We start from the raw sequence: 17,284 nt of genomic DNA, 5'->3' as shown, positions 1-17,284 counted from the left end.
AGGAAAATGGGTAGAATTATTTGGGGAAAGGAAAAGAATAGTATATTTTATCACATTATTTTAAAAATCTTTTTCTAGCCAAAGCTTGCAAGGCATTTCTTGCAAGAAATTGTCTTTTTAACGTTAAAGTTGAACAGCTAATTAGGTAACTGTAATGAATCTGCTAGGATGGCGGGGGCGCAGACAGGTTTGCAGACATATAAAAAGATTCCCATCGTTCCTCTGAATCTCCCTGTGCTCATTGCCCTGACTGGCTGTTTAGTTGCTTTTTTTCATTGAAGTACCACTGTACAGTATAATGTTACAAAAGGATTAACCATTTTGGACCTGAGCAATTACGTACATTCCTGCAGTAGAAAATCTGATGTCATTCAAAGCCTATTGCTACATTTGCCAGCTTGTGTACTCAATTGGGTTTTGATCCTGTGGTGGCTTGACCCTGGCTGGACACCAGATGCCCACCAAAGCTGCTCCATCACTCCCGCTCCTCAGCTGGATGGGGGAGAGAAAATATAACAAAAGGCTTGTGGAGATATAAGGACAGGGAGGGATCACTCACCAGGTACCACCATGGGCAAAACAGACTCGACTTGGGGAAAATTAATTTAATTTAGTTCCAATCAAATCAGAGTAGGATAATGAGAAATAAAACCAAATCATAAAAAGACCTTCCCCCCAGCCCTCCCTTCTTCCCTGGCTTAACTTTACTTCTGATTTTCTCTACCTCCTCCCCCATGGCAGCACAGGGGGACAGGCAATGGGGGTTGTGGTCAGTTCATCACATGTTGGCTCTGCTGCTCCTTTCCCCTCAGCTGCAGGACTCCTCACACTCTTCCCCTGCTCCAGCGTGGGGTCCCTCCCACGGGAGACAGTCCTCCATGAACTTCTCCAACGTGTGTCCTTCCCACAGGCTGCAGTTCTTCACAAACTGCTCCAGTGTGGGTGACTTCCACGGGCTGCAGTCCTTCAGGCACAGACTGCTCCAGTGTGGGTCCCCCACGTGGTCACAAGTCCTGCCAGCAAACCTGCTCCAGCGTGGGCTCCACAGGTCCTGCCAGGAGCCTGCTCCACCACGGGCTTCCCATGGGGTCACGGCCTCCTCTGAGCATCCACCTGCTCTGGTGTGGGGTCCTCCCCAGGCTGCAGGTGGACATCTGCTCCACCATGGACCTGCGTGGGCTGCAGGGGGACAGCCTGCCTCACCATGGTCTTCCCCACGGGCTGCAGGGGAATCTCTGCTCCAGTGCCCGGAGCACCTCCTCCCCCTCCTTCTTCACTGACCTGGGGGTCTGCAGGGTTGTTGCTCTCACATATTCTCGTTCCTCTATCTAGCTGAAGTTGCCATTCCGCATCTCTCCCCCCCCCCCCTTTCTTAAATCTGTTATCCCAGAGGTGCTACCACCGTCACTGATGGGCTCAGCCTTGGCCAGCAGTGGGTCCGTCTTGGAGCTGGCTGGTCACGGGAGCCACCCCTGTAGCCCCCCCCGCTACCAAAACCTTGCCACACAAACCCAATACAGATCCACAGCCTAGTGAAGTTACAGACTGATAGATTTTCAGTACATTTTAGCTATAAACTTTTTCAGGCTGTATTTTATTTCTCAAAGGTGAATATAAGAAAATGGTCACAATCCTGTTTTGGTGATGCTCTCTGGAAAATCTCAGTCCTATTGTATTTTGGAAAAGGTAAAACAGCAGTAGGGAAAGGTTGAAAGGGAGGTTGTTGAGATGGCTCGGAAGGATTTTCTGCAGGAGCAGAAAGTGGTAAGCAAGTAACAAGAGGGTTTAAAAGATCTATCTATGCCCTTAAATGCAGAATATGAACTCTAATGTATTGGGATATTACCTGCTTATAATCACGTGTGTGTGATTTTTAAGTTGTCAGTGCAAAGAAGCAGTTTATTGTGTGATATCATGGGAAGCAGTTGTTTGTGTGATGTCATGCTGCAGATGAACAGCAAGCCTAAGCATAGCACCTTGTTGACTTTTCTCTTTAGTATTTGATGAGACCGAGTATTCACCTTCCTGTATATGTGTAGGAATAGAATTTTATGTATAATTTATGTAGCTCAAGTAAGAGTCACCTCAAGTCTTTTCTCCCTAGCTGAAAGAAAATTTAAAGAATCTTTCGGTCACTAGCTAATATACTACATGCTTCTGATCCTCTTGTGATAGTTTCATACCACGGAGTTCACTATACTTATTACTTCATTAATCATAGTCTTTTAAAGTGATTCATAAAATACAAGAAATCAGTTGTTTATCACAGATGGGTCTTTATTTAAAAAATGTAATGAAGCAGTATTTGGGACCTTAGAGCTACCTTGGATGACTTCTTAATTGGAAAAAATTAGCTGGAAACAACCCTTAGAAAATAACACAAGCTTTTTCTGCGGTGTCTTATTTTTGTTTCTTGTTTCTTATAACAGATTTTGATAAACCTGACTTCAAGAGAAGCATAGTCTGCTTTGAAGACTTAAGTGTTGGTACTGTTCTGACTGGAAAAGTTGAAAATGCAACGCCATTTGGAGTTTTTGTTGATATTGGTGTGGGAAAAGCAGGTTTGATTCCAGTGCGAAACATAACAGAAGCAAAACTTTCTAAGGTGAAGAAGAGAAGAAGCCTCGGGTTAGGTCCTGGAGAAAGAGTGGAAGTTAAAGTGCTTAATGTTGATATTCCTCGACTGAGAATAACGTTGGATCTTATTCGTGTTTTATGAGAGGGTTTTTTATGATTGAGCCTTCATTTTAAGCTTAAGTAATGTCAGCAAGGTTCTGGAGATTCAGGCATTTAATGACAGTGTTGAAAAGGAACAAATTTTGAAACCTTCAGCCTTGCTTTTTTTTTTTTTTTTTTTTTAATCTAACAGTTTTTCCACATTTCTTGAATCTTTTCTGTTAATAATTGTTGGAACAGTTTATTGGATTACCTCCAAGCAACCTTGTTATTTTGTCTGCAGAGCAAATGAAATTCCAGTGGACTGTCAGACAGATCTCTTATCTGTTCTGTCTGTGCAAGATTTGCTGTCTCAATCTTTAGTCAGTACTGCATGAGCAGACACATCTACTGCTCCCCTTCAAAAAAAACAGCCATTCAGTTTGCCTGTTTTCTGATTGAGAGTCTAAAAGAGAGTACCTAGTTGTAGAAAAAAGTGATCTTTTTAAGTTAGTCGGTGATGACATCACTTCAAAAGTAGACTGAAAAAAGAGCATCTACTAATAGTATTGTTGGTTCAGAAATATTCTACTTTAATTTATTTGAGCAACACTATTAGGAGGTCTGTTTACCTGTCTTATTATTGCTTGTTCAGTTATCATTGATTAACACATATGGATGTACCTTTGGGTTTAAGGAACCTTGCTCAAAGGTGTCAAAAGACATTTATGTTGTTCTATACTTGTGCAAAATAAAAACTTTTCTGTCCATCTTTTCTCAGTGTACTCATTCTACAAGTGATTTAACAGTCCTAGTTCTTTTTCTTTCCAATATGTGCTCCATCAGTAACACTTCAGCTTGAGAATGCAGCTTGTGAGGATGCAGTTGTCTGACCTTTTGAATGGTATGCACTTTCCTGAGCTTTAACACCAGACTACAGCCCATGGCCTGATGTTCCTGATTTAATAAAATAGTTCTAGTCTGTCTTGGACTCCTTTAACTTGACATTAATTTTTTTTCCACCTTTGATATAAAGTATTTTTCTGCCTGTTTTGAGTGTAGAACAATTTTTCAACGCTTGTCTTCACACACTATGCTTGTAAAGGCACGATTCTCCATAAAAAACCTTTTGCTGTTTGTAGATGCTTGCAAAGCTTTTCTAGACTTCTGTTTTAATGAGAATACTCATTGTTTCTTGCTAGGAGTGCCTAGCACATGAGGTTTCTTCCACTTAGAGATTTTTTTGTTTTGGTGGTGTTTCAAAGGGTTTACCAGTTTGGCCAAGTTTGCAAAGGACAGGCAATGTACAGTGGCAGAAGAGCCTCCAGCAACAGCAGATGTATGTGGCCTTTCCAGGGAATTTTTGGTATATTGGACGTTTATTCCTTTGGAGTCATCAAAGTTGCCTGTAAGTTGGCAGAAACTCCTGCACAAAAAGCACCTATAGCGAGTGTCAAACATCTTTGATGACAAGGTTTCTAACTACAAATGTGCAAATAGCTGTTGGCACAGGGACTATATATTAGTTAAGAAAAGGTTGGCATTATTTAATCTCCCAGCTCTGTGCCTTAATTTTCAAAATTAAGATCCAGCTGTAGACAGTGTATTTTGGAGATTATGGAATCATTTAGCAGATAGAAAAAAGGAGACAGATCTTACTAACTTCACTGCATTCATCTACTGAATTAAAAAAGACCATTCTCTATGATATGAAAGTCAGCACAGCTTGGAACCGTGTTTCTCAGACCTTTTGAGTTTTTCCTGTAATACTTGTGCAAAGTAGATTTTGTTGGTATGAAATTAGAAACTGTGATACCATGTTACTGTCTTTGAAAACACAGATGCAAAGCAAACAAGCTGAGATTTTTTTTTTTCTTCTGCAAGCGATGCATTCACTGATAATGCTGCAGTATTTTCTGCTATCTCCATCAGTAGAGTTATCTAATTTCTGCTGAGCTTTATATATGGTCTCTACAATATCTAAGCACTTAGCAAATGAACTGAATTTGCTTGGCCTTCTCTAAACTTGATATTCTCCTGTAGCTCATTTCAATGGCTAAGATGAAAAGTAATTTCTCTTTTTGTTTGTTACTGGAATTCATTTTTTTTAATCTTTAATATCACGAGGACTATAGTATCTTCTGCACTTTTGTATATATCTCTTGGATGATCATAAAATTCTCTAAATGAAAGACATCTCCTTGAGACTGTTTTTCTCGCTGTTAATTCACAGGAGGCTTCCTGCTTACTCAGAGGACTGACCTACAAATCAACTTATGTACTCATGACCTAATTTGTTTTCTCCTTAGTGGAACTCAGAAGCTTATTCTGTAGCATCACAGGGACTACTGGAAAATGTCACTTCTATCTCTTTCAATTTTTTTAGTCACACCAAAATGGGAAGTTTATGACTATTAATGTCTTAAATGTCTGCAGCTCTGCAAATGCAATCCCATTATTTGTCAGCTAATTCAGTGTTTTAACTACTTCCCACAAAAAATATTTTTTCTTTACAAGTTCTTTTTTTTTTTTATTTGCCAGAAAATAGCCAGTATAACAGCTTAATGAGAGTCTAACAAGGATGAATATGTGTTCATATGATCTTCTCAGGTTTTGTCAGATCTTTGGAGATTTTAAAATTCTTTCTTCTTAATCAGTTTTCCTCTTGAACTCTTATGGCTTTCAGATTTCTGACATCAAAGCATCAAGACTCTGTTCTCTAATTCATCTCCCCCTTTAATTTCTGAACCAAGAAAAAAATTACTGGTTGGGTGCTTTTTCCCATTTGAGATGCTCTTCACGATGCAGTCCAATGTTTGGAACAAATTCTATAGTACTTAGTGGTGATGACTCCAAGATTTAAAACAAACAAAAACCCCTGCTTCATCCTGATCTTACTTAAATGCTTCAAAGTACAGTTTCTCAGGGTAAGAATTAAATACAAGTCTTTAAGTCTCACTCAAAATTTTACGTTTGCCTTAAGCTGTAGATTCCAAGGCATCTACTCACTGTTCCACCTCTCCGCAAGAGAATCCAACCCATTGATCTTAGCTGACAATCTGCTTTTTTAGTCCCACCCTCGCTCAAATAGTCTCGTATTTTGCAATTGCCTTCCTCCGATATGCAGACCCATAAGAGCTTCTAAAGATTTCCTGTGCTTTAGATGTTACACAAAGGAGAAGAATTCTTCTGCCAAACAAGATGGCACTTGTATGCCTGGCTGTAGTAACGCAAATCAAGAGTTTAAAAGAAGCCATTTGTTTTGGTTTTATTCCAGCCTCAGGCAGTTTTAGACAGCATATATCAATTTTCCAGAAACTTGTCAACCTCAGGAATGATTTAGTATGCTGTTAAACATAATAAAATCAATAGGAAAACAAATAAAATTTCCGTGAGGAGCAGACAGTTGGAGAAGCTTGTCCATATGGCATATAGACATGCTGGAATTTGGGGCTTTGTGAGGTACCTGCCTTCAAAAAATTGCATACCAAGCAAAGGTAATGCATAATTCAGGAGAACAAATAATCTTAACAGCTTTGTGGCAGTGGGTCTTGAACTTGGTGTCTGTATTTATTTAACAACAAGTACACTTAGAAACTCTGTGCCTGGAAGCTACAAACCAAACGTGATTCATGTTTGCCTAATTTCCAAGCTTTATATAAGGAGCCTCACCTGCTCTGAAGTGAGTCCCGAGTTCTTGGTTCAGCCTGAATAGCACCTTTGCTTTTCTAGCCTTCCTGAGGGTAATTTATGTAGCTACTTGGCTTTGATTAAGGACATCCAACTTCAAGATTATCAGTCCTGTAAGAAAGTGGAGGGAAGCAGTTGGTTGTGCCAGTCTGTGTTACTCTGTCACTCCCTTTTGTTCAAGGCTTCCTAAAGAGCTGTGAGGGAGTTGGTGTGTCTGGGTGTACGTAAAAGCTAGGCAAGTCTGTAATTCCACTCCTGCCCATTAGAGACCTTCTAGAGGTTTGACAGCACCTCGGTTTACCGGTCCCAACTGTTCTTCACCTTCTTCACAGGCATGTAGAAGCTGTAAGTGTTTAGAAGTGTTTCATCTTGAGAAATCCTTGTGCATCCATGCTCTTTAGAGCTTCACAAGTAACTGATATGTCTGTGTTTCTTAGAGCAAACCTCAGTGACTAGTTTTTAGAGACCTTTGGTTGCCTGTTCCCAGTTGGGCCTCTAAATGGTCCCTTCACTGGATGTTGCACATGTGTGCTGGCAACAGGTTACCTCCTGCCAGGAGGCTGTTGAAGAGTGCTGCTTCTTCAGAGGTGTCTCTAGGAGCTGACCAGTTGATTCCATCTAATCTGTGTTGGAACTTTGGTTGGGTATTTTTCCAGACAAACATAAATAGAGTCACTTGTGACAGGTTCACCTGTCCTCGTGAAGCTTTTCTGCAACTGATGGCAATTTCTAGAGAGCTAGAGTTGAAGAGCAGATCATAAGAAGCCTATGTATTGCATCACAGCCTTTACTACAGCTTCTGCAACTTGGAGATCAATAGTCAAAATTCTTGAGTCTGGGAGGGACCAGTGCTAGAGTATTGCTTCTGTGTGAGCTTGTACAGTGAGGCTTGCTGCTGTGAATTAGCTGCTGGTTTTCATGCTGTTCCTATAGCTGTTAAGTCTCCCCTGGGCATGTTCTAGCTGCATCAAGAATCCTAAGAGGTTCTTCACTCTGGAAATGAGAGAGGACTGGTGGCCATGCCCAGAGAAGGATGACTCTCATCCCCTTGAAAATTTTAAATCTAACAAAAAGTTCAGGGCAAAGCACTCAAATCTCATCTCACCTGCTCTCTGTCATTAACTAGGAACTAGCAAGCTTTTGAAATTGGCCTGCTTTCTTCTTGTTTCACTGTTTAGAGCTTTTACCTTATTTGGCTTCCAGAATTGAAGAAGATTAAGGCATACTCAACACAGCAGTCCATTAAATATTATTAGAAACTTTAGTTTGTTTCATATCCCTCTCTTATTCTCCTCCACATGGAGCAACAAAGAAGGGAACACTTTGTAAACTGAGGAGCCACATGATTTCTTTAGCTTTATTAAATCTGGTTGAGTTTGGGCTTTTACCTGTGGAGCGGTTGTTTGTTTTCAACAAGTAATCAGGAGACCACCACCTCAGAAAAGTTAATCGAAGTGTTATTTTCTCCTTATCTTACAGATCCATTTATCTAACTACACTTGTATGTTACTAAATGAAAAGTATTTTCAGTATGCAATCAGCTAAGCTGGAGTTTTGCATTCTCATATATCATCATCAGTCATGTTTCTAGTAAAGACTATGCCTTTATTTGTGGTCAAGCAGCGAATTTTTTTGCATGTGACTCACAATGAGGTATGTGGAAATAATGTCATGAGAAGAACTATTATGCTTGGGAATCATTTACAAAAACTGAATAGAAGTGAAATCTTAGGAAAGTATTTTCACCTCAGAATTAAATGTGTGGAATAGCTTGGCAGAGAGTGGAAACTGCCACATTCCAGAGGCTGTATATTGGCATGGTGACTGCTTTTTTGTGTGATGAGGAGAGGGAGGGGCAAGAAGGGGGAAATGGAGGGATTTGGGGAAGAACATCCTGGAGATGTAAATGGTCTTATGGGAATGAAGTTAAGAAGATGAAATGCAAATAGTAGTAATGTAATGGTAATATAGTAGTAATGGAATCTGAACCTGGTTATTATCTCTTACTCCCTGTACCTCACATGAAGGTAAAAAGAGTAAGTATAAGTCTTTGTTACATCTAAAGGAAATTGTATATTTTGTATCAGTGCATATTGCTACTGAAGAGTAGGATGGAACCATTTGGCTTCAAGTGGGAGAAACATAAAGTATGTGCTGTTAGTAGATTTGTTTCTCATTTCTCAGCATTGCTGTTTCCAACTAGTTTATTACAAGTAGATCTATCCTTGCTCATCAGCACTTCTGGCTGAGCGAGTGCAGCTGTCATGTAGCATATGTGTCGTCCATCGACACAGGGAGGGGGAGTGCTCCAGCGCCGTGGGCAGTTTCAGCCACCAGAATTATTACTCATTTATACCTAGTGGGAAGAGTCCTTGAAAGACTACAGTTTGTCATAGCTTGCTTTGATCCCTTGAAATTAGTGTGCTGCTATCTTCAGTGCAGGGGGATAGATGCAGAGCCAATCAGAAGCTGAAAATATCAGAAAATCCAGCTATTATTTGTATACTGGGTAGAATTTTTTCCTAAGAGCACACAGCATCGGTGATTTAAGATCTGCACTGGTGATTAACTTTTTTATGTACGCACATGCTTGTTAGCCTCTAAAGAAATTACATTTTTGCTTACCTGAAAGACCGTCTGCCCTGGTGTGCTCCATGGCTGAGATGGTTACTCAGTTTTAAATTTGAGCATGTTCTCAGGGTGTTGTCTCTTATGGACTGTCTAGTTTAGAACTGGTCCAAAGTATCCAGGTATGTTAATCTTCAATATGTTTTATGAGGCCTTTTGTTTTCTGTGACATACAATGAGTGATAATCTAAGAGCTGAAAGAAGCATCTTCCAATGTTTGCTGTTGACGGACTCTTAGTTTATTGTGTGTATGTTATATATGGTATGTGGGCACCATTCATGGAAGAGAAGGGCAAGTGGTAAAGCTTATAAAATTAATAAAAACATTCAAAATTATGTAAAGGGTAAATGTCTGCCTGGCAGTAGGAAATCCTTGACAGTCTCTGTCACAGTCTGTTTCCCACATTTCAGAGTATTAAGCTTCTCACTTAGATGAAGTTGCAGTAGTATGTTTCTTGGGGGAACAGTGTCACTTTGCGTGCCTTCCATTGCTTGCAGACTTTGCTGGAACAGTGACAATTTCTGCGTTTTGAGAGACCAGCAAAACAATGATAAAAAATCCCTCATATGGGAGTGGAGCTTCAGCATATCTCCAAAACCAGGATTGCCAGCAGTCAAAACCCTTTGAAACAGTTCTGGTCCTTTTTTCCAGTTGTGAGAGGAGTGGCTTCCTCAAGTCTTTTATTATCTTTGTTGAACAGAATATCACTGGTTTATCATTATTTCTCTATGACAGTCTTTTTTCTTCTTTTTTTTTTTCCTAATTCTCCGCAGTGAGTTATTTACTCCTAGGTAAACCAGAGCATTGCAGAGCTTTATTTTCAAATGTAAGTACAATTTCATTATTTCAGCATATGTTTTATGTCCTTTAAAAGTAACTTGTATGTGGGTTTGTTGTGAGAAATACTAGAACACTTTCCTTATCAGGGTGACAGTTACAGTATTAACTGATTTGGTGGTTGTCAGATCACAGCCATGTGGGAAGGCGTAACTCTCTACAGACTCTGTCTCTATTAGAGGAGAAGTGCTTGATATTGTATGATCTTTAAATGTGGAAAAAGGTAATAAAGGATTGGTGCTTAAATTGATACATCAGGCACATGAAAGTTGGGAAGTGTTTAAGGGTGTCCTTTGGACTGCCCATCCTCTGCACTAAGCGAGGCATGGGTTCCACAGGAGAACTGTTACGTGATTACCTCGTCTGAGGCAAGGCAATGGTGTAGTGCATATCCATAGCATAACTATAAGGGGCCACGGGTAAGTATAAATAGTATTCTTTAGTATACTGGGTTTGTGCGGCAAGGTTTTGGTAGTGGGGGGCTACACAGGTGGCTCCTGTGAGAAGCTGCTAGGAGCTTCCCCCATGTCCAACAGAGCCAATCCCAGCCAGCTCCAAGACGGACCCACTGCTGGCCAAGGCTGAGCCCATCAGCGACGGTGGTAGCACCTCTGGGATAACAGATTTAAGAAAGGGGGGGGGGGGGGGGGGGATGCGGAATGGCAATTTCAGCTAGAGAGGGGAACGAGAATATGTGAGAGCAACAACCCTGCAGACCCCCAGGTCAGTGAAGAAGGAGGGGGAGGAGGTGCTCCGGGCGCCGGAGCAGAGATTCCCCTGCAGCCCATGGGGAAGACCATGGTGAGGCAGGCTGTCTCCCTGCAGCCCACGCAGGTCCATGGTGGAGCAGATATCCACCTGCAGCCTGGGGAGGACCCCATGCCGGAGCAGGTGGATGCCCGAAGGAGGCCGTGACCCCGTGGGAAGCCCGTGCTGGAGCAGGCTCCTGGCAGGACCTGTGGAGCCCACGCTGGAGCAGGTTTGCTGGCAGGACTTGTGACCCCGTGGGGAACCCACACTGGAGCAGTCTGTTCCTGAAGGACTGCAGCCCTTGGAAGTGACCCACGCTGGAGCAGTTCATGAACTGTCTCCCATGAGAGGGACCCCATGCTGGAGCAGGGGAAGAGTGTGAGGAGTCCTGCCGCTGAGGGGAAAGGAGCCAACATGTGATGAACTGACCACAACCCCCGTTCCCCATCCCCCTGCGCCACTGGAGGGGAGGAGGTAGAGAAAATCGGGAGTGAAGCTGTGCCCAGGAAGAAGGGAGGGCTGGGGGGAAGGTCTTTTTATGATTTGGTTTTATTTCTCATTACCCTACTCTCAATTGATTGGCAATAAAGTAAGTTAATTTTCCCTAGTTGAGTCTGGTTCGCCCATGACAGTAACTGGTGAGTGATCTCTCCCTGACCTTATCTCAACCCACAAGCATTTCATTATATTTTCTCTCCCCTGTCCAGCTGAGGAGGGGGAGTGATGGAGCAGCTTTGGTGGGCACCTGGTGTCCAGCCAGGGTCAACCCACCACATCTAGTCTCTGAGTGCTTGACTTTGCAGCCTGCAGTAAGGTCTTTTTCCAGAGATGTTATAATGTGCTTTCCTGGCTTGCTTTTTAAACAAGAGACTAAAAACTGGTTAGGAGCAAAAGGTAGGACAGCAGTCCTGAGTCCAGTTTCCACTCGGTTCAATCTCGTTCCATCACAGGCATCGCACCACAGGATCCATTTCGTAAGCTTATCGAGTCCCTTTTTAAAACCTGTTTGGCAATGTTACCGAACAGAAGCTAATGATAGTGTATAAAAAAGAAATAAATGGGAGAGACCCCAGCCAAACTGAGACCCACTGTCAGTGGACTGGGATTTCAATTGTATCCAAACAGGAGTGTGACTGTTCAGATGGGATTTATGTGAAGGTGGCATGTTTCGGTACAGGCAAACTGCGTTTCAGTACTATCAGCTTTCTTACCAAACCCACAGAAGCTAACGATGTGGGCTGTAAAAGTAGTGTTAATTACAACATTTATGTTGTTACTCAGCATTTCATACTTAAGCTTTGCTGGTCATAATAAAATGAGGGACCCTGGCCTCAGAGGCAGACTTTGTTACATTTGCATTGCATGTAAGCAATTACAGCATTCCAGGAGCTCCTCTGTATCTTGATGTCTATAAAAAAGTACAATTGTAGCTGAAAAATGAATGTCCAATATACTTATCGCAGAACAAAAATATAAATATGTATGACATCTTTGTTCCATTATTTCATTTCTGTTTATAAACTATGTTCATGGACAAATCTATTCTGTGTATTTCTGGCTAATTGCTGGCAAGATAGACATAAATATGTCTAGGAACAAACATGCAATAAACAAACTATCCAGAGTTTTTTAAAAAATGTATTTTGGTGGTTTTAAAAGTAGGATGGTTTTGGTCAGCAGATCTTCACTCTGCAGATCAGCGGATCAACGTGCCAAGTAATGCTTGTTCACATTTCATTTGGTTGAGGGTGCAGATACATAGTTTGCTACTGTTGCAGAAAACAGAGACAAGGTTTTGGGTTTTATTTTCCTGGAACTATTTGTGGGAATTACTTATTTAAAGAGTTAATTAAATGAAGCTGCACCTTAGCAACATCTACTCCAGAGTCTCTGGGTGACTTTTCTAAATTTTTCTTTTATCCTCCCAGTGGTTTTAGCACTTGTAAAATTCTGATGTTGCATACTTCTAATAGCATCCTAAGGGGGCGAAGCTCATCTCACCAGCAAAAATAAAAAAGAGGGGGAAAGAAGGCAAGAGGCATAAGTGTACTGTGTTATTTAGGTGTGTGCAGTGTTCCTACTGTATCCTGCAGAAACACCTTTGTTTTTTCATTCAAACTCAGCTAAACAGTACTTCACTAAAATCATTCTTGAAGGAGCTTATACCAAACGGAATAGGAAAATTTTAGTAAGTAAAATGTTATCAATGGAACAGAGATTGACTGTTCATCATGCCTGGTGTATATTGCTTTGTCTAACAACTCGCCCCAGCAGGCTTACAATTGTGCTCTCTCTGAAGACCCTCTCAGCTGCAAGACCTGATTGACGGAATCTGTGGGCAGATGCACTTGCCAGACTCCAATAAAGATGGGGCCTTGGGAAAATCTAAGGCAATTATTGACGGGCAGCAATCCACTAATCAGACAATTTCAAAATTAATCCCAGAGTCCCTTACTGTATTAGCTTTCCTCCTTGTTTGTGTTTATACAGCAAATTCCTGACTTCAGTGAATACTCTCCCTTCCAGCCCAATTATGTCTCTCTGAGGGTATTAAATTAAAAACAGAAGAAATATTGAAAGTGGCTTGCAATTAGTTTCTTTAAAAGGTGGTATGGCACTTGCAGGCTGGTATTCTTAATGTGATGCTTGATAATAAAAGTAAACAGGATTTTTTTCATCATGCAAGCAAGGCAAGTATTCCTGATATGCCATGTTACAAAGCGGCTTATATATAATGAGAGCAAAAAGTGATTTGATTTTGGAGTTTAATTATATTTTCATAAAATTCTTCTAGAGTAACTGACAAGTCCACAGTGTCTCCAAATAACATAAATAGATTTTGGTTTGTGCATTTTGATTTATCTTTCTCTTGTTTTATTTTGATCACTTTATAATACAAAATTGCATTGCATTTGATTCTAACCTGCCTTTTAAATGAATACTAATCCAAACAGAACATTTCTTTCATATGGAAATGAAATATAGAACCATCTTCATGGTGTAACTGTTTAAACATGAGTCACTACCTAGAGTCCTTGGTTGTGTACAGTGTATCTTATTCTTCTAAAACTTGGAATTCTGTATGGAGTTCCTGCAATGGCTGAAGAGTTGTTTCTACAGATCTGAACCTGAACGTAGAATTTCCTTTTTTATTATCAAAAACGGGCAATCAAAGAGAGATATCACTTTAAAGGCATTATTTTGCATCTTTGCACTGCAGATTGCTATTGGCTTGGGTAGTAAGAGCTCTGTGCAATTCTACTGTTTCCCACACGCAGTAGTAAGCACACAGTATTATTTTTTATTTATTATACTGATCAGTTTGCTTTCAAGTATAGAGGAATGAAAAAAAATAAGCTACTCAAAGGGTAAACTCAGTGTACACGTGGGTTGGAGAGTTGTATTGGGTTTGCATGGCAAGGTTTTGGTAGCAGGGGGGCTACAGGGGTGGCTTCTGTGAGAAGCTGCTAGAGTAAGCAGTAAGTTGAGTCTGTTTTGCCTGTGACAGTAATTGATTGAGTGATCTCTCCCTGTCCTTATCTTGACCCACAAGACTTTCATTATATTTTCTCTCCCCAGTCCAGGTGAGGAGGGGGAGTGATGGAGCAGCTTTGGTGGGCATCTGGTGTCCAGCCAGGGTCAAGCCACCACAACAGTAGATGGTGCAGTGCTAACTGTAAAAAGTGTAAAAAGTATTTCCAAGTTGAGAAATATGTGGGGTGGAAATTTGACTGGAGAGGCTTAGGCTCAAACCCTTCCTGGGTAACTTTGGTGGGTTCCGCCAATTTCTCTGTATCTCAGATTTCCATCTGTTACACCACCTTGAATGGATGCTGTGGGGGAAAAAAGTGATGTGAAAGTTTTATTGGGTTTTATTAAAAGTATAGAATTGGTATAATTTTCAGTAAAAAGGATAAATAATTCTGTAAGTGACAGCAGAGCTCGTTAACTCTGATCTTAGTAAATGTACATGGAGCTGATGAAAACATAGTTACAAACATGCAACCTTATCTTCTACTTTGAACAAAAAGATTGAATAAACAGTATCCATTTGGGGCTTTTGTAATCCGTCACAAGTTTGAATTGATTCACAGGCATAGAGGACATGTGAAGCAAGAGCTGTACCTTAAGTAAACTATTTTCTGATTCAAATGATTTCTCTAACTCTCTTTCCAGAGCTACACAGTCACTTGTGATGGAAAAGGGCTAAGGTAACACACTTGTATGGTTGGATACACTTACACAAGAAGATGAGGATCAGGAGACACAAGGGTGAAAGTTCCTGTGCTTCCTTTATACTCCAATGTCTAACAACATGCCTGCAATGATGCCAAGATGCCTTTCCTAGTGCAAGCCAAACCCAGGATGGAGCTACTGGTAGGCCTTGTTTTGTATTACTTCGATTTATTGCAGAAGTTGTTAACACCCCATAGTCCTTTGAATAAAATAAACCAAGAAAACCTGTAAGACTCAGCAACAACATAAGCCAGGGACCCTTTCATCTTCATTATGAACTAATTCAGCTGTTGATTACCTAGGGATTAACACCTCCATATGTAACAAAAGATGCATTCTGTGAGTAGGAAGCTCCATAAGGTAACAGCTCATGCAATTTGGCATATTTCATCTAGCTCAGGAGTACAGAGCATGAAAAGTGGGAGGCTAGCAAACAAAAAAGATTATCCAGAGTTCCACCCATCCTCCCAAAGATATCTTTTAAAACCTATCAATTAATCAAATAGATATCACGTGAAATGATAAAAAAAAGTGCTTTAAAAATCACAGTGCTTGTTAAGAAAGTAGTACTTGATGAATTAAGGTCACAGCTTAGGGATGTTGGTTGAGCTTTGCCCTTTAGCAAGGGGCTGAGCTTGGAGGTTTCAGAGCCTGAAATTCTTTCCTGTAACTAAATAATGTTTTAGTAAATGAGAGTAGCTCTTCAATCCACATCTGCCTAGAGGGATCCTCCTCAGACATGGCTACAGATCAATTTCCTTGCTGACACTGCAGTGCAGCCAACTGATCATGCTGCTATTCATGGGCATTCCTTTGTCTTCATTTTATATGTGCAGGTGGATCCAGGCCACTGGCTTTACATATGCCACCAGCTGGTGACAGCTTTTGGCTATGGTTGACCTGGGTTAAGTTAGAGCTGGTGACCAAAAAGTGAAAGTTGGTGTTACTGAAGCCTGAAGTTATTTGTTGCCCTTTAGTGGTTGCTGGTTCTAAAGTAACAGCAATTAGGTTTGTGTGGCACAATAAACAAAAATAGAAACTGCGTTCATATGGATAATGTAAAGATTAAAGCTCTTGCACTCTCAGCTGCACACTGAATAGCTCGCAGTTTTATATGCTTTTAAATAGGAGAGCTGCGTAACATGACCCTCTAGTTGAAAGGATGCAGAATCGCTATACTCCCATCTGGATTATTGCATTCAATTTAGGCCACATGAACTCCTGTGCTGAAGGTGTACATCTAAGAAAATGGTTGTGAATTGAGCGTGACTTGCATAAAAGAGCAAGTTGCACCTATTCTCTCTTGAAAAGCATCTGCTTTTAGTTAAAATCACAGTTGGCTTGCCAGCCAGCCATGGGGCCCCAATCTTCTTTTCTCTATCACCCCACATTCACGTGCTTAATATACTAGTAATTTTATTATGGAGCTGTAGTCAAGACTCTGTGGCTAAGGTTGCAACCAGGTTCTTTTATAAGCTCTGGTTTTTGTCTGCCCCACTAGAGTTTTCACTAGGAAAATTGACTTGAAAATTGGCAACATTCACTCTGCACTTCGTATCCATATATTTGCATTCTCAGGCATGTTTAATTGTCATGCTCCCTGCTTTGCTACTCTTTCAACTTTAACATTAATTATCAGATGCCACTTAAAATTAAGCCTTTCTTGGTGTCTTTTAATTATAATAAAGCCCTAGGCAGTTGGGTTACTGTGACCACCGCATATTACACAGTTCTTGGTTGTGGCCCTCAGTTGCCTTGGTATGGCTTATTTGTAGACTGGAAGCTCTTTGACTTGTTGAATTCTTTTGAACATGTTGAGGGTTCCAGTCTGCAACTCAAATCTTTTCCTATTACTCCAGTAAAAATAAATGGTAATAAACATTCAAAGAATTCTATAGACACTACCTGGCTCCAGTTGAAGCTGATAGCAGAATTTCCACCAACATCAACAGCAAAATCCAGCCTTGCTCACAGGAGCTAAGTAGTGGTAGAGAATTTTCAAGCAGCCAGTTGATTTTGTCACCTTAGTCTGTGTTCCAAAGTGAATTCAAATTAAAGCAAGGTGGCAAAGTCTCAATTTAAAATGCCATAGCTGCTGTTATAGGAGGAGGAGATTTTTCCTATTCAGTCTGGTCCAGTTTCATGCAATTTCTGAATAGTTATTCCTGACTATGTATAGGAAAGCTGTCAAGAATCCTATATCCAAAAGTGACTTAACAGCATCCAGACCTCTAAATAATTGACATTTCTGCAATCAGCATCCTCAGTGTATGATTCATCATCTAAAATAAACCAGGATCTTCTAAGTCCTCTACATTTTTTTTTTCAAAGTTTTTACCTAGGTTCTATAAATACATAGGCTCTGCAGTCAGAGAGATTTAAAATTGGTGAAAGAGCCAAAATTATCTGCAAGAAACAACAAGTTCTTTGATATTTTCAAGAGAGATTTGATGAAGGTCAAAAATTGAAAACCAAAGGAAAACAGAA

The 17,284-nt window shown here is 40.7% G+C and overlaps 1 protein-coding gene across 5 annotated transcripts in view; it reads left to right on the top strand.

Moving 5' to 3' along the window:
* SRBD1 (S1 RNA binding domain 1) overlaps positions 1–3,425 on the top strand; it is a 135,075-nt gene extending 131,650 nt beyond the window's left edge. For all 5 annotated transcript variants that reach the window (XM_030035446.2, XM_030035441.2, XM_030035443.2 and 2 more), the window contains one exon: positions 2,430–3,425. In XM_030035446.2, coding sequence (XP_029891306.1) covers positions 2,430–2,719 — 290 coding nt within the window. In that variant the 3' untranslated portion in view covers positions 2,720–3,425. The remainder of the gene's footprint in view (positions 1–2,429) is intronic.
* The last annotated feature ends 13,859 nt before the right edge of the window (positions 3,426–17,284 follow it).

The sequence above is a fragment of the Aquila chrysaetos genome, chromosome 13 (genome assembly GCF_900496995.4).
Source record: "Aquila chrysaetos chrysaetos chromosome 13, bAquChr1.4, whole genome shotgun sequence".
Classification (NCBI taxonomy): Eukaryota; Metazoa; Chordata; class Aves; order Accipitriformes; family Accipitridae; genus Aquila; species Aquila chrysaetos.
This window is presented reverse-complemented; position numbering and strand designations above follow the sequence as displayed.